This window comes from Mastomys coucha, unplaced genomic scaffold, assembly GCF_008632895.1.
Source record: "Mastomys coucha isolate ucsf_1 unplaced genomic scaffold, UCSF_Mcou_1 pScaffold18, whole genome shotgun sequence".
Classification (NCBI taxonomy): Eukaryota; Metazoa; Chordata; class Mammalia; order Rodentia; family Muridae; genus Mastomys; species Mastomys coucha.
The window spans coordinates 18,444,596-18,462,431 of record NW_022196900.1 but is presented as its reverse complement, the minus strand read 5'-3'; the positions used below and the strand labels follow the sequence as shown (position 1 = coordinate 18,462,431).

At 44.5% G+C, this 17,836-nt stretch overlaps 1 protein-coding gene across 8 annotated transcripts in view; it reads right to left on the bottom strand.

Moving 5' to 3' along the window:
* Window positions 1-17,836, bottom strand: part of Palm2akap2 (PALM2 and AKAP2 fusion) — a 469,586-nt gene that overhangs the window by 235,112 nt on the left and 216,638 nt on the right. For all 8 annotated transcript variants that reach the window (XM_031377474.1, XM_031377472.1, XM_031377476.1 and 5 more), the window contains one exon: window positions 13,681-13,811. In XM_031377474.1, coding sequence (XP_031233334.1) covers window positions 13,681-13,811 — 131 coding nt within the window. The remainder of the gene's footprint in view (window positions 1-13,680; window positions 13,812-17,836) is intronic.

The window sequence follows — 17,836 nt, the reverse complement described above, 5'->3', positions numbered from 1 at the left end:
GATACTGCAACATGTAATAAGGACACATGCTCCACCATGTTCATAGCAGCCTTATTTATAATAGCCAACTTTTTAAATTAACTACTTGCTGAGGAAATGTCGATCTCTCCCTTATCCAGTCAGTTCTGCTCACAGGAGTCTTCCTCTCAGATATTCCTATTCCACTGCCCCATTTTTTTTTCTGCACTTGGGAGAAAAAACTGGAGTGTTCTTTTTCAGCCTCTTGGGACAAACAGCCCGGAAATCCTGCTGAGGGACGTGCGTGCATGCGTGCGTGCGTGCGTGCGTGCGTGTATACAGCATGGGAGTTTAAAGGACAAGGGCCCTCCCAGGGTCCCTTGGAAGGAGGAGGAAACCAAGCAGTGCTCTGGAACCCGGAACTGCTTTCTCATCTTTCCACATAGGGTACGGCTACACTCACCTTTGCTTGGAGCCTTTTCCACTGAGAGGGGTTATCCTAGTGCTTTACAATGAATGGGTGCCACATCTGAGCTCCCTGATGCCCCTTCTCTATCACCTCAGGCCCTGCTTGAGGTGATTCAAGAAAAAGGTACGGTGAGCATCCTAATGGCCAGCCAGAATAAAAGTGTCTATTTTTGTATAGATTGTTGCTGCTCAGGATGTAGCTGAGGGACCCAAGGGACAGAAGTCTTTTTCGAACCGTGGCGCCCCTCCCACCTCTTGTGGAGCTGCATCTCCTAGCATCACAAAGATGCCACATGGTCCATCTAGAATAACTCAGTGCCATTGATATTTAGTGCGGACTGATCCTGGCATGGAGAATCTGGCTAGGGTAGTGTCGTAGTTTCAGCAGCTGTCAACCTGACACCTTGGGAAGAGGGAACCTTAGTCGAGAAACTGCCTCCATCAATGACTGGCCGGTGAACACTTCTATGGGGCATTTTCATGATTACTAAATCGATGCAATAGGGCCCAGCCCACTGTGAGCGGTGCCATCCCTAGGCCTGGGATATAGAAAAGTAGCTGGTATAGTGATGCATGTGTAGGGAGGGGAGCAAACGCAAGCGTATCTCTATGAGTTTAATGCAAGCTTGGTCTATATATTGAGTTCCAGAATAGCCAAGGCTACATAGTGAGCATGTGTTTAAAAATAACAACAAACAAACAAACAAACAAAACTAAACAGGAAAGTGAGTCCGGGAGCAAGGCAGTAAGCAGTGCTTCAATACGGTCTCTGCTCCAGGCTCCTGCTTGAGTTCTTGCCCTGACTTCCCTCAGTGACAGACTGTGATGTGAACATATAAGCCAAACAAACCCTTTCTTTCCTCCACGTTGGTTTGGTTGCGCTCTATCACAGCGTCAGAAAGCAGACTAGCACAGGTGGCTGCTCTTGTGCCAGGTGGCCCAGCAAAGTCAGCATCCCTTCTGAGGGATCCCCGGAATTCTCTGGACACCAGCAGCGTTCAGACATCACCCCTTCCTTTTGTCTTTCTCCACTCGAGGAAAAGCATGACACTAGAATGCCCAGAGTGGCTTTTATTCTAGTAGAGATTCTGTTTCCAAGGAGACAGCGTAGCCTAGCAGTAAGGCAGAAGCAGCTTCTGGTCAGCAGGAAGTGAGTAGTCCCATGATTCCCATGGCCTTTAGAAAGGTCGCATACAGGCCGCCATTTCTTAGTACTTTGTAAAACTGAACACATGCACTTGATTGTTTAAAAAAAAAAATCTCAAAACGGGAATGAGACTTAGGGAGACATGCTGCTAATTCATCTGTCCCCTACTCGACTTTCCTCTCCGTCACTAGGCCTGGAGATCCTGCTCACTGCCACGGTTTACAGTTTCAGCTTCAAGTGAGAGAGCGGGGATGTCTGGGGATGCTCTGGGTGAGAAAAGGAAGAGGAGAGCATGAGTGTGCTAAGGAACTGGATTCTACAGAGGAAGGGGGCTTGCAGCTTCTGTATCCTATCTGCTTCCTGGAAGGGTCTATGCCTGAACCTGAGGACAAAGAGAGACTGACTCTGGCCCTGATGTCTTTTAACAGGATGTGAGGTCATCAGGGGGATCCTCACCAGAATTAGCACCATGCCATTTGGCAATATATATATATATATATATATATATATATATATATATATATATTTGTGATTCTAAAACTGTTAAGACAAAGGGGCATAACTCTTTACAAAGCATCCAGCCAGCCTCATGTATTGTATTAGAGCAGCAGTGTAATACTCTACATACCACCTTCAGAATGAATGATGGGTGAGAAGCATGGGAGAGATTATCAATAGAAGGGTCAACACTTCCATTCTACCAAGAAGGTAGAAGGGGAAGAAACAATATTACAAGCTATAGGCACATAGTGCTTTCAAAATAGAAGAGCAATATTTTCAAGGTTTGTTGTAGAGGAGAAACTTGGGGTGTGTCAATTATAAGCCCAAAGGCTTGGAATCAACTATCGAAAAAGTTGACTTTGCCCAATTCTTTCAACTGCAGCAACTCTTTCAAGAGTTGGAAACTTTAAGCATTCCCGCATTAGGCTCTTACAAGGGCTCAGTCTATGGGTGAAGTGTACCCACCATCTTCATAGGTCTAGATGCTAAATTACTAGACACCAAACAAAATGATTCTAATGCAGTGGTTCTCAGCCTTCCTAGTGCTGTGACTCTTTAATACAGTTCCTCGTGTTGTGGTGACCCCAAACCATAAGATTATTTTGTTACCACTTCATAACTGTAATTTTGCTACTGTTATGAATTGTAATGTAAGTATCTGAAATGAGATCCTCAAAGGGGTCGTGACCCACAGGTTGAAAACTGCTGTTCTAATGAACCCTGGAGAGCCAGAGTTGGGGCACAGTGCTTGGGACACCGAGTCACCTTGGAAAGCTGAGTATAGTTTAGGGGACCCTGTTCCCATCCCTGTGCTGGTGTCCAAAGCTGACAAACCATAAACATCTATGCTTCCACTGTGAATGAAGACGGTCTTTTCTGTGTTGTTCCAGAAAGGTAGGACAGGGACCAGAGAGAGAGGCTGGGAACCCAGAGAAGGGCAGAGTATTCACCTCCAAAGCAGGGTCCTTTGCAACAATGAGGCTTGTTCCCATCTGAACTAGTTCGATTTTTTTACGTTCCCTGTCACTGTCAGAGGAGAGAATGCCTACGCCTCCCACCCCTAGGGGTCAGTCTCCGGTATCAGTTAGAAGGTGGTCCAGGTAACTGACTCACTCAACATCCTCAAGAGTCCACGGTTCTATGAGTTGTCCTAAAATAACTGTCTTTGTGAAGCCAGCACAATAGTGGGTGAAAAAGAAAGGTGGATGTTTTACCAAAACCCAGAGCTGACTTTCCTGTCTCAGTACCTGAAGGTGGTTGAAGTTCTTGGCCTCTCTGCTCTGGGAATGGCTTCAGGGTTCTGTACTCTAAAGCTATTTGCTGGTGAGATTTTCATCTTAGAGTCAACACCTGTGTTCTAGCTTGGCACTTTTGGTTTGTTTGTTTGTTTGTTCTCTTTTCCCAGTTTTGAGTTTTGTTTTTCAAGACACGAACTCTCTATGTAGCTCTGCCTGTCCTCGAAGTCCCTCTGTAGACCACGATGGCCTCACACTCACAGAGCTCGGCCTGCTTCTGTCTCCTGACTGCTGAGATTAAAGGGCTGTGGTTAAACTACACCCAGGCAGTTTTGAATTTTGAGACAGCCTTTAATTATGTGGCTCAGGAAGATCCTCCCGCCTCAGCCTTCCCAGCTGCTAGACTGTAGCAAACACCTTTTCCCCAGTGAGCAGCAGTGTTTAGAGGTGAGCCTGGGGCTCTGACTTAACAATCAGATAAGGAATCCATGCACAGAGTCGCAGCCTCCTAAGGCCTGGGGGAGGGACTTTGCTACACAAGTGAGCTTGCGCAGTCTCTGCTTCCTGGCTACCACCAAGTAAGCACCTCTGCTCTACTACCATACGCCCCACCCTGATGTTCTGCCTCACAACAGGTCCGGAAGCAATGGAGCCAAGTGTCCATGGGTTCAAAACTCTGAAACGGTGAACCCAAATACACCTCCCTAATTGATTTTCTCAAGTATTTTATCACAGTGACGGAAAACCAGCCAGTAACAGATAACCAGGCTATACATGTGGTTCCCTGTTTGGAGTCATTTTGTTCCTACAGGGACAGTTAGTACTGTCTGGAGTCATTTTATTGTACTGAGGTTGGAAGATGGTGCAATTGGAAACTACCCCTAGGTCAAGTCTGTGGATATTATTAAACTTCATGCAATGTATTAGCCTCCAACAACAAATAATTATTGACCCTAAAATATCAATTGTGTTGTTGAGAAGCCCTACTCTAGAGAGCTGGAACAGATAGTAATAATGTTGCGTGCTTATGGGAAGCTTCCTGTAGCCAGCTCTCCACAGGAGCACAGAATCTTTACATACTACACCTGCCCTACAAAGTGGGTATTGTTTTCATCAATGTACAGGAAACAAACCTCAGCTTCGGAGAAGTCACATGGTTAGTCGAGACCCAACAACTCATGCGTGCAGAATCAGGACTCCAAGTCCAGTCAAATTTGGAGGTGCAGGTTCACCGGCCCTGTGCTATACCGGGAGGCTTTTACATCACGGCACACCATCTCCTGCAGAGCATCAGGCTGAATCCAGGCAAGAGGATACCTCAGAAGAGAGACCAAAGGGAGCCTGCATTTCCTGAATATACCTGAGGGAGGCACTCTCGATAGTCACAAGAATGGCTACGGGGAGGTTAGAGCCTCTATCTCCCAGGTACAACATTCTATTGCTCAGTAAGAGGCAGGTATGAGCTGAGGAGGGGCACACTGCCTGTCCACCTTCCTACAGTAGGAAGTGAATGTTAGCATGATTTCACTTCATATCATAGGTGTCAAAATATTTTATCATAAAATAACATTTATAAGAGAACTAACAGTAGAAGATAAAATTGTTTACAGCACATGTAGTAATATAGTATTCTTTTGGTTTGGGAAAATGGCAACCCTAAATAGATTGTGTCTGGTAGTGTGCTGCCTGTGGGGCAGGAACCCAGGCTGGGACAGCGCAGATGGAGCATGCCAATGTGGATTGTCCCACTCCTACTTCAAAAGAACATCACATCACAGAGCTAAACATAGCAAGTACAGAGAGCACAGCGAATCCCAAGTAAGCATCCTTTGTGATTTCAAAGAACATTTCTGTGGGTGCTGGTTCCAGAAGAGCTGTGAGTGAGGGCTGTCTCAGTGGTTTCCAAATCCCACAGCATGAGACTAAGGTGCCTACCTTCTGTTCTGAGACATGTAATAATGCAGAGAATTAAACAAAGTCTGATAAATACCAGAGAGAGCCAGAGAAAAGGTGGACTAGCCCACTTTTATCTTGATTTTTTTTTTAAAGCTACATGGCCTTCTCCTGGTTAGCAACTGATACTTCAATATTTTATTCCACGAATATTTGATGTGACATATTTTCACACTGAAAGGTGTTCGGATGAGTTAGTCATCTCTGCAGTGAATCAGTTACTTACGCATGAATCTTCTGTTTCCTGAGAATCTAAGCACTTCCCCAGATTCTGACCTGTATCCAAAACCACTTCCTGCTACAGTGGGGACATTTCTCTGCACAGGTGTGTTTGTTTAAAGAAGCCAACTCCTCAAATGAGAGAAACTCAAAATGTCATGGCTGGAAGTTCCCAAGAGACTTCTCATCAAAGAGATGAGGAAAGAGGCCAGAGACTGAGAGAGACTTGCCCAAGCACACAGAGAATTGCCTACAGAGCTGAAAGAGATCATTCATTTTCATTTAGTATTCCACAAGGTTTCTCACCTTCACTGGCATAATCTCAAGGGGTGAGATAGAGGAACAAACTCCTTCTGTATTTACCATTAATCAAAGAAAGCCAAGAGCACACTGCACCCTTGAAGAAGACCTAACTGATGATGGGTATGCTCCACTGTCAACTCGAATCCATTTAGGGCCACCTAGGCGATTGGTGAGGCAGGGCTCCTCCTTCTCTTTCTCTCTCTATCCTTTCTCCTTTTCCTCTCCACCCCTCCTCTTATCCCTTCATCATCTATCCATCCTGAATGTATCTGTGAGGGTGTTCCCAAAGGGGACTCATCCCAAATGTGTGCAGCACCAATTCCAGAGCTGAGGGCCTGGATGGAAAGAAAAGAGGACAAGGAAGCAAGCCAGCTGGGGACCAACACTCATTCTTTCTGCTTATCTATCACTTAGACAGCCATTACCACATGCGCCTATACTTTGATATTTTAGCCAAGTGCATGGCGCCTGACAACCACATATGGAGCCCTCTGAAACCAGGAGCCAAAACAAACCTTTCCTCTTTTAGGTTGTTTCTGTGGGTATTTTGTCACAGCAATGAGAAAAATTATAAATTCATTATTGAAATTAGAATGATACTCAAGTGGAAAAAAAAAACCACAATGCAAGCAATAAGCCCTGGTTACAAGAACAGATATAAAACAGAGCAAACTAGTGTGGATCTGGCTGCCTGAAATATCAAGAGCACCAGTGTGATGGTTTGTATATGCTTGGCCAGGGAATGGCAATATTTGGAGTTATGGCCCTCTTGGAGTAGGTGTGGTCTTGTTGGGGTAGGTGTGTCACTGTGGGTGTGGGCTTTAAGACCCTTATCCTAGCTGTCTGGAAGTCAGTCTTCCACTAGCAGCCTTCAGGTGAGGATGTAGAACTCTCAGCTCTGCCTGCACCATTCCTGCCTAGACACTGCCATGCTCTCACCTTGCTGATAATGAACTGAATTCCTGAGCCTGTAAGCCAGCCCCAGTTAAATGTTGTCCTTTATAAGACTTGTATTGGTCATGGTGTCTGTTCACAGAAGTAAAACCCTAGCTAAGACAAGCAGTATTGGGTTCTTTTATAAGCCCAAGGACACAATGAGTCACTGGTAATAGTTGACCTTGGAATTCTTCAGTATAATATTCCAATAGGAAACAACTCATTCAGGTGTTAACATCTGAGATTTGTTTTTAAAATATAAGAAATGCATATGAAATCTGCTTTCAGCAACCCTTATTTATTTATTTATTTATTTATTTATTTATTTATTGATGCTTAATTGGTCTCCACTTACCAGCAAGTCAAGAATATCATGGCTACACAAGCCAGGGAAGAGTGGTAAACAGAGACAAGTTTAATGCCATAGTGATGAGGCTCTCCCCACTTTGCAGCCACTCTGACAGCATGACTTGAGGCCATGTTGCTCACAATTCAGCTATCGATCTTTGAAAGATAATAGAAATTTCTGGGCTTTGAAGAGGTAGCCAACATCCTTGACCTGTATCTTTATTAGCCCTGAGAGCCAAGATTATTTCTAATGAAGTTCAAAGGGAGTGGGCTCTGCCATAAGGTCTTTGGAAAAAAAAAACCCAACCAAACAAAACAAAACATGAAAACCTCAGCTGTGTGGTGAGTGGCTCTCCCTTACAGAGTCCCCAGAGGTAGTTTCTAATGTCCTTGAGTCAAAGCCAGAATCAGTCTGAAGTCAAGGGCAATGGCTGCGCTCCTTAGTCTATTGTGTGCTATTGATTTTTCTGGCTTCAGTGCTAGAAACTGAACCTTCCAGTCTGTCTCTCTCCATGTACAGCAATCCTCCTTGTACAATACAACTGTAGGGATTAAGCTTAGCGTCTTTGTAAATTGTGTGTGGGTGTGGGTGATGAGGGTGGGCAGGCATGCACATACCACAGTGCTCGTGTCGAGGTTAGGAGACGATCTTTGGGGTCAGTCCTCTTCTATCATATGGATATGGAGAATTGAGTTCAGGGTCTGGCAACAAGTGCTTAGACTCACTGAGCTAGGAACTCCTCCTTACTTGAGCCACAGAATCCAAATTTCTGGAATGAAGCCTATGAATTATTTTTTAAATAATACTTTACTTCCCCAAGGTAAATAATATTGCCCAAGATTTGAATATTCTAGATACATTCTCCCTCCTTTCCCCGCCTCCCTCTGCTCTTCTCTCCCTCTCTTCTATTCCTCCCTCCTGCCATCTCTCCGTCCCTCCTTGCTCTCTTCCTCCATCCCCCATCCCTCCTTCCTTTGTCTTTCCTTCTTGGTAAGCTAGCTTGAAAAATTCTAATCTCCACCATCAGCAGTTCTGAAAGGCAGAAGACGTTCCATTCCAAGGCACCTCCATTGTAGAAATAACACTTTCAAAGAAAGTGCAACTAAAGGCCTGGAATTTCCTACACCTGCCCCAGGCTGTGAACAATTTTTAAAAGCGAATGATTTCATCCTTTCTTGGTGTCTAGGGGAATGGTCATGTCAAGCCCAAATCATAAGTCTTTGTGCTTTATTTAGAGTCTGTCATATTCAGATTGACCCAATTATAAACAAGTAAGACACTGCCTGAATGCTACACACACTCAAGGGCCCGTGGGGCCACCACCCCTCTTCTTTCTCTAAATGAAATGACCCAAGTTAATTCTCTCTTTTTTTTTCCATGTAGAAATTGCATGTTCTCTTTGGTTACCATACTCTATTCTTCCTTAAGACTTTTTTTTTTTTGGTTTGTTTTGGTTTTGAGACAAGGTCTCACATAGCCCAAACTGCCTCAGCTTCTCTAGGTGGCAGAAAATGACCTTCCACCTCCCAAGTGTTGAGGTTACAGGTGTGCACTACCATAACCAGGGTGCGTGGTGCTAGGGATCGAACCCAGGGTCTTGTGTATGCCAGACAAGTGCTCTACCAACTGAGCTGCATCCCAGTCTCTGTGAAGGGTGGATCTCATGTGGCCTCTGCTGGCCTAGGGCGACCTTGCTTGATCCTTCTGCTTCCACTTCCAGGATACAGAGACTACAAAAAAAACCACATCACCATGCCTGGCTTACTTTAGCACTAGGAAACAGAACCACGTGTCCCTTTTAGGAGATTCTAATGCATTTCTAGGGAGTGACTCAGACCAGTGGGTGGAAAGCTAACGATCTGCAGAGCAGTATTTTGTTGCACAAATTCCTTTTTCACAGGGCACTGTGGTATCCCTTCTGGGTTTCCTGTTCAATAAATATCTAATTCTGGACAGGACCCCTAGATATCTCCTTTTCTCTTTATTTTTTTCTTTCATTGCCTCTGCCCCATTGCATTGTGAGTTTTAATTCTTTCTTAGTTTTCTGCAGCTTCCTTTGTTTTCAGTTCAGCAATCATGCTTGTGGAAGATGGATGTATTCACCCCTCATCCTTTTACACTTCTCTTATTTGTGATTTTTCCCACCAAGAGTGGGTCATCTGTGTCCTCTCCTTGATTGGGCGTGGCTACCAGCATGCTTTCGAGGCTCCCTTATGGACAGCTCTAAGTGTTGGCTTTGTTTTTGCTCGGCTCTCTGGATCCTCTGTTATTTCCATAGAAAGATAATAAGAGCAGCCCGTTAGCCTGTTGGTGCACAGAAAATAAAAGCAGATGCATCCCACCTACGGCTTAGAGCCATTTAGCTGAGCTCAGCCAAAGCGAGCAGAGTCCTGTGGCCAATCTTTAGACTTGGACACACTGCAGGGAGCTTATGTGAACCATGAGCATGACAGCTGTTCCAGCAACCCTCTGTGAGACAGAACCGAACTGCACCCAACCACCGGAAAGTATCTCCGGGGAATGGGTGTTCCTTACAGCATGAGGGATGGCAGTCCTTTTCTCCCCTTGGGACTGGGATATAAAGACACAAAAGCCTTTAGAGGAGGAGCATGCCTAATCTGAAGGCTTAAAACTGGAAATGTTCCCACATCTGAATCTTCATGATCACTGACAAGCAGACCTCTCCAAGTCTTTCCTCCAATGGATCAATATACAAAATTTGTCCCAAATGAAAAATTATTTAAAAAATATTGTACAATGCCACCTACAGGCTATGTATAAGGTCTGTGTATGAAACAAACACATTTTATGATTCTATCCTCAAGCTATCTCATTGTACATTGGCAAAGATTCTGAAAAAAAAAAAGTCCCAAATGTAAGCATCTCTGCTCCTAAGCCTGTTGCACAAGGGTGGCTCGGTCTATAAGGGGAGAGATGACAAGAGGAAGGGAAACCAAAATCAAATTCCAGAATAGGAAGGATGTCCTCAGTCAGGAGGCCTGGAGGAGGAGAAGGTATTCACAACAGCCTTGCTCATACACAGTAGCCCTTAGAATGCAGCTTACCCTGGTACACATCCAGGGCCCATGAGGCCAATGCCTGGCAAGACCATGACAGGAGCAGACAAACATCCCCTGACTCAGAGCCTAGCCACTCACTCCTACAACCCACCATGGTTCCTCTCCTCTGTCTTGGCCATTGCCCTCTTCAAAGGGCTCCAAGAAGGTCCTGCACATGTATACATGAGTTCTTCATTCTCTTGATTCAAAGGTGGAAAGATCTGCTCTATTTTTCTGTGGCTGACCATGCATGCCCATTTGAATCCTACAGCACACTCCTGTAGGCATAAATGTTTTTTGTGCACTGTGTAAAAATTGTCCTTGTGTTAGTCAAATGCTGATTTCTCTGCCTTCATATGTTTTAATCCAGACCTGGCATTGTAATGCTTACATCAAGAATCTCCTGTCTCAAGTCTGTGTAAACAATTCTTGCCATTTATTCTCAACCTTGTCAATAAAAGCTGGATCACCCAATGACTGGGCAGAAGAGAGAAAAAAGGATGGGACTTCCATCAGTTAGGGGAAGGAGAGGCAGGGGCTGGGGGGACGAGGAGATTGAGCCACAAGAGGAGACAAAAGTTCCTGAGAGCTCAACTGAAGCATCGAGAGCCCTATTGGGATTTTGGTTGGGATATAGCCAGATTAGTTTAGGGGATAAGGTAGACTGCCCAGATATTAAGGTGAAGCTTGAAAATAAATCTTGGTCTCTCTACGTTGTTATTAGGAAACTAGCTAGGATAAAGGCAAATAGCCACCATATTAATTTACAATTATATTAAAAATAACATTTACATGCTCCAGTGGTTGACTTTGCCCAAACTGAGCTTTCATTTAAGATGGGCCTCCAGGGTCCCATCACAACCTGCCAGTGGCTTACCAACTCCTGGACCATAAAAGCAGTCATCTCTGCTTAAGCGCACGAGAAAAACAGAAAAGGTCATAGAATTTACTCCTTTCTGCGCTAACGCACTTGCCCTTGTATAAATGGTATATAGTAGCTGGTAACAGTTTAGCTTTTACCCTTTAGGCCCCGTAAAGTGTGCATACACATGAACACGTGCACATGCGTATATGTATGTGTGCATATGCATACATAAACATACACCGCCCCCAACTTTTTCTTGAGCATGTCTCCCACAAGCAACAGTTAGCCAAGCTGCTCCGAATGGTCTGTAGAGACATTAGGGCCTGGGCAAACCCGAAGCACAGGCTGAAGCACACCCTGGGGTTTGCAATCAGCTTGTGACCCAGCTGGCCTCTCGAGATTGCCTCCAGCCCTCACTAGCTGTGAGTGTCAGCACCCAACACAGCCATCCAGCTGGTATACTCTGCTTCACTTGTGTGATGGCTAATGGTATCTGCCAACTTGACTAGATATAGAATCCCCTAAAAGTCAAGTGGCTGGCCACTCCTGTGAGGGATTTTCTTGACCAAGGAGCTTGAAGTGGGAAGATCCATGCTAAATCTAGGCAGCTCTGGGCTGGTGGCAGCCCAGATTGAAGGGCATGGATAGAAAAAGGAATGTTTTGCCTTTCGTCTGTCTTCACTCTTGTTGACAAGTTCATCTAGCCTGTTGCTGATACAGTCCTTAACTGAGAGTAGCACCAGCTTTTCTTGTCTTCCAAATGTAGACTGAAGACCAGTATTTCTCCCAGAATCCTTCAGACCTACCAGATTGAGACTGTCAACTGAGTAGCTACCAGATTCTTGGTATTTCCCATGGGAATTAGCCATTGTTGGCCTACCTTATCATGGAATCCACTCTAATAAGTCTCCACTGACTATATATTCATTCCATCATTTCTGATCCTCTAGATCAGAGATTCTCAACCTTCCTAATGAACCTTTAATATAGAACCCTTTTGTTTTTTTGAAAGTGACTGTAATTTTATTCAATTAAAAACATATTAGAGCATTAAAAAAGGGCATTTAGAGTTGCTTTTCAAGTGATCTTTGTCTTGTTTTAATTACAAAGTATGAATGTTATATTGAAAAATAATTAAACAAACAGGAGTACAAGAAGGAAAATATGTAAGGATTTGCCACACCTGCCTGTGTTTGAGGGGGAGCCATGCATCTCTGTCTCGGAATCTGGGTCTATGGATTTTTTGAAGGGGGTGGTTGTTAGTGTTGACTCACATTTAATCTTCTCCTTCAAGTGCACATCTTACAGAGACCAGTCTATAGACTTCACAGAAGCCTGGCTAAGAAAGCTTTTACTCAGACTGAAGACCAACATTTAAAACAGCACTGGAAAGGGAATCTTTGCCTTTCAAAGTATAGAGAAGAAAGCTAATGACATGTGACTTTGTTATCACAACATTGAAATACAAATCAAATCAGTGTCCAGGGTTGCTTAACACTAAACACATTTCAAGTAAAAATGATTTGCAAGAAAATTTTGTTTTTCTTTCTCTTTATCTTCTTTGATTTATGTTAATTACATGTCTTGATTATCTGGTTGGCAACTACTTGTTATCCAAAATAAACCTAATATAGAACCTTTAATATGAGCCTCAACCATAGAATTATTTTTGTTGTTACTTCCTAACTCCAATTCTGCTATTGTTATGACTTGTAATGTAAACATTTGATATGCAGGTTATCTAATATATAACCCCTGTGAAAAGGTCATGCGACATCTAAAGGGGTTGTGACCCACAGGTTGAGAACCACTGGTCTAGTGAACCCTGTCACACACTTAGTTACTTGGTTAGTTAGCTGGGGATAGGATCTGACTCTACATCCTAAACTGGCCTTGAACTGGAGTGTCTCGTGCTTCCTGATGCTCTTGCCAAGCATTTGCTTTGGCCTCGGGAGGAAATGGAAGGCCAGTAATAGGTGATGAACTTGGCAAGAAGACTCAAGACAGACAAAAAGCAAGCAGGCAGAATTTGACAGAACAGGTTGGCTGTGGAGACTCTGTTCTACCACCTTCTACCCTCAGCTCCTACTCTGTCTAGGTGTCCTGAGACCTGGGATGGCTAGAGTTGTCAAGGAGAAACCTCTATTTTTGCTTACAAATGGGCCTGACCAGTTTCCTGGCCAGAGGCAGGTCACCTCTCTTCTATATTGAAGTAGTCAGAGCTTCGTTGAGGGCAGACAGAAGCAATGTGCTCCCTGGGCAGGACAAGGAGGCCATGTAAAGTTGATCTACAGAGCTCAGAGCTTCTCTATGTTCTCTTCATCTCAGTTCCAAGAGCCCTGACTACAATCCTCTGTCTCAATTGATCACACATGGCAAATCTAGGCAGAAACCCTTCACAGAGACCACAGCAGCCAACAGCAAGACCCACAAAGAAAAAAAGATAAGCTGAAAGAAGAACTTACAGGAGAGCATTTGGGGAGGAGCAGACTGTTTATAACAAATATCTCATTGGCGGGGGAAGACATCTCTGTACTATACTCTGAAGAATAACGCTGATTCACACAGAAAAGTTAGGCAATACCAGTATCTATTTAGGAAGGCAATCTACAGACCCAGGGAAATCAGCACGGTGAAAGCGCCCCCTCCAGGACAGCAGTGGTTACTGCAGGCTGGGAACCACCTACCTCTGAATGTTATCTTCCAGCTGCTTGACTTTGAATTCATCCTCCTCAGACTGCCGGCGCCTGGCTTCCTCCTCTTCTGCTGTTCCTGCCGGTACACCCTGCAGCAGCCATTTTTCCCGAAGCACTTTGGACTGTGGGAAGGAGGGAAGACAACAGATGACCTTTTGGTCCAAATCTTTTCTCTGGACCAACAGGGCTTCTCCATTAAATCTGTCACTCAACTGTTCAGGTCTGACCACTGCCTTCACCCCCTCCCAGACATGGCTGTCAATATCTGCCTGGCCCCAGCAACCAGAATTTTTGGACTTTTTTTCTTTCTGCACCTCCTTTTGTTTTTAAATTCAGGTGTGCATTTATTGAGACTCTACCACTATTCTGGCTACCAAAACCAAACCAAACCAAACCAAAATAAAATCCAATTCCTGCCTTACATATCTTCTATTCCAGTAAGGAGAGAACAAAGACATAGTTTCTGCACTCATATGTAGTACATGCACATATGTGTATTTCCACATACATGCATAGATGTAGTTATATGTGTATGCTCACACTTATGCATGCACATATAGATGCACCCTCCACCCCAATGATTGTGGGAATTCATTAAGTAGGGAGAGGGGTTCCTGCAGGATATTTGATCACACTGTGAACACTGAGATTGTGTACTGGAAAACCTGTTTCTGGTTGTGGTGCGGCGGAGCTTCCTGTTTACCAAGAGGTGGAGCAAGCAACCAGTTAACAGGGAGTGAACATAGGAAAAATCATAGAGAGTAAGAGGAAGTCGGGAGGACAGATAGAGACAGGCACAGGAAGTAGAGAGGAGGGACATTCAGTTAGGAAGGACTTGTAAGACAATGTGGAGAAGGAGAAATTGTTTTTGGTTCTCTTTTCTTTTTTCCTTCTGGGTTGTCAATGGAGTTGGATGGTCAGCCGGGTGCTTCCTCTGCCTCTCTGAGCTAGCAGGCTCTCACCACAGTGTCTGGCTCCTGAGCCTTCATTTGGTAGATCGAACATTGGAGACATTGACAAAGCGATGTTCCGCAGAGAACTGCCAGGATGAGGCGCCAGCCTTCCGATGTGGTGACGTGGGAAAGTATGACCTTAGGAGAGATGTCAGTGGCGTGTGTCTGTGCCTCCTTAGCCATTGTTTTTAAAAAGTCAAAAATAGAGTAAACATTGTGTGTGTGTATGTGTGTGTGTGTGTGTCTAGGTTTAGTAATCATAACGAAACTACATCTAGATTTAGTAATTATACATATTTTGCCATATTTTCAAACTACCTTGTGTTCTCATGCTAATTACGCTACCCAACCACCTGTCTGCAGTGTCCTGCACTTAGGACTAAAGGAAGCCTGTTCCCAGTTGGTTTTCGACTGGTCGATAAAGTTACCAGCGGCCAATGGCTGGGCAGGGAGACAGAGGCTGGACTTCTAGGATTCCTGGGAAGGGATGGAGGAAGAAAGAAGAGGGAATTTGCTGTGCTGAGATGAGGGTGGACTACGCTGGAAAGGTGCTGGAGGGAGAGACAGCCGACATGTAGGTGCAGGGGAAAGCAGCCCCAGGAGGGCTACCCAGCAGAGTCCAGGGCAGCAAAGATAAATATAGATTTAGTAAGTGTTGACTCAGGAATATGAGAGGAAGAGGTGTGTTAGCCACGTGGAGTTAGGGAGTGGCCCAGCCATTGAGCTGTTTAAGGTATTTAAAATATAAAGCTGTGTATGTGTGTCTTTCTTTCGGGAATCTGCAGGTAGGGCAGAGTGTGCACACCTACCAGGGAGTTTAGAGCAGATTAAAACACTACCATATCAATTACTGGAAACATTTTTTTTGGAGACAGGGTTTCTCTGTGTAGCTCTGGCTATCCTGAAACATGCTTTGTAGACCAGACTGGTCTCAAACTCAGCAGTCCACCTGCCTCTGCCTTCCAAACTGCTGGGACTAAAAATATGTGCTGCCATGCCCTGCTCCAAAGCATTTTTTAAACATTTATTTAAAAATTGTGTGTGTGTGTGTGTGTGTCTGTACATGTAAGCACTCATGTAGATATTGCATGTGTAAATGCATCATGCATCCAAAGATTTTGGAGAAGGTGTTGGATCCCCTGGAACTGGAGTGACAGGCAATTGTGACTGCTGAGTGTGGGTGCTGAGAACCAAACTCAGATCCACTCTAAGATCTGTGTGGGCTCTTAACCACCGACCCTTCCATCTAGCCCTGCTACAAATGCATTTTAAAACAAATCTCAGATACCATGGCACCTCACCCATTGATATTTGAATATGAGTCTCCAAAGAGACAAAGGCATTTTCCTACCCAACTATAGTCCCATTGTAAAACTTTATAAGATCTTGTACTATCCAGTTCATATTGAAATATTCTTTTAAAAAGTCCAATGTCATGACTCATCTTTAAAAAAAATGTCCTTTAGTGACTCACTACTCCTCAGTAGTGTACCGTGTATAAATGCACTGCAGAATGGGATAAAACACATTCATTTCAGTTCAACAGTTGGGAAAGAATAATTACTACTTTGGTAAATGAGATAAAAACAATATGTGGCAAGAGCATGTGTGGACTTCCTAAAAGAGCAGGAATAGAGGCAAGGGAGGAGGTCACACTTTGTGGTCCCTACATGGCAAGTAGCAGCTACTGGATATCCCCAGAGACTGGTCTCATGGTTAAGGACCAGAGAGCACCCAAGAGTGGACCAGCGGTCATTGGATTTAATCACTGTGAGCATTTAGAGCACAGGACTAATTCTTCCCAGTATGAGAAGGCAGCAGGAAAACATGAAAAACAGTCAATAATGACTGGATAGAGAGATGAGTGGATAGTTTCATTATAATCCATTATAGAGGCTTGTTTGATTACTCTCAGTGTGCTCAGAGGCAAACTCAGGGGCTGGAGAAATGGCTCAGCGGTTAAAAGCATTGATTATTTTTCTAGAGAACCTCGTCTCAATGTCCAGCCTCCACGCAGTGGCTAACAACCATCTGCAGCTCACGTTCCCGGGGATCTGACTCCTGACTGCCTCAGACACAGGTGTGCATGTGCTGGCAAAACACTGCATGAGATAAAACATAGTATAATAAAATGAAGGCAAACTTACAGTACTGAAGGTGTAGCTTTCTAATAAAACTTAAAGACATACATTTGCTCACCTATAAGTGATTACTGTGTAGCTAACATGACTGGAGAAAGTATACCCTATCTGTCCTAGTTAGCTTTCAGCTCTCAGCTAGAGAAAGTCGAGCATCACCTCTCCAAGGAACTGCCCAGATCAGATTGGCCTGTAGAAGTGTGTGTATGTGTGTGGGGTGGGGTGGACTGTCTTGATTGTAAGTGTATGTAGGATGACCCAGGCCACAGGAGGATACTATTTCATGGGCACGTAGTCCTGGGTATAAAAGGGATAGCCGACCGTGAGCCTGAGAACAAGCCAGCAAGCAGCTTTCCTCCTCCATGATTTCTAGTTGAGTTCCTGCCCTGACTTCTGTCAGTGTTGAGCTGTGCCCTGGAAGTGTAATAATCAAAATAAATCCTATGAGGCTTTGTATAAGAGTGTCTTTCTTCTTTTTTTTGGTTTTTTGAGACAGAGTTTCTCTGAGTAGCCCTGGCTGTCCTGGAACTCACTCTGTAGACCAGGCTGGCCTCGAACTCAGAAATCTGCCTGCTTCTGCCTCCCAAGTGCTGGGATTAAAGGCGCGTGTGCCACCACCACCCAGCTGATAAGAGTGTCTTATCAGCAACAGAAAAGTTACGAGAGTTCTAATATCAGTTTAAGAGTCTCTCAGAGGAGGCTGAGGGTATAGGCCATGGTAAAGTATGTGCTTAGTATGTATGAGGCTCTGGGTTTCTGTCCATGCTACAAATGTAACCAATAAGATTTCCAAACTCATTAGGCAACGGCGCTTCTCCCTCACACAGATAACTATTCTCCAGCTTCTCCAGCAGTGGGTGGGCTCCACACTGGCGTCACCCTTCCCTCATCCTTGAGCCCCTCACAGTCAGGTGGCATATGTGTCCATCCCTGAGGTTAACAGAGGAAGTTGTGCTTGATCATAACAAGTAACTGCGGAAAGACTGAATTACTGAGAAGTAAAGCACATACTCTGCCCCTCAGCAAATACCTAGTTGTCGGCTACCAAGCAAAGGC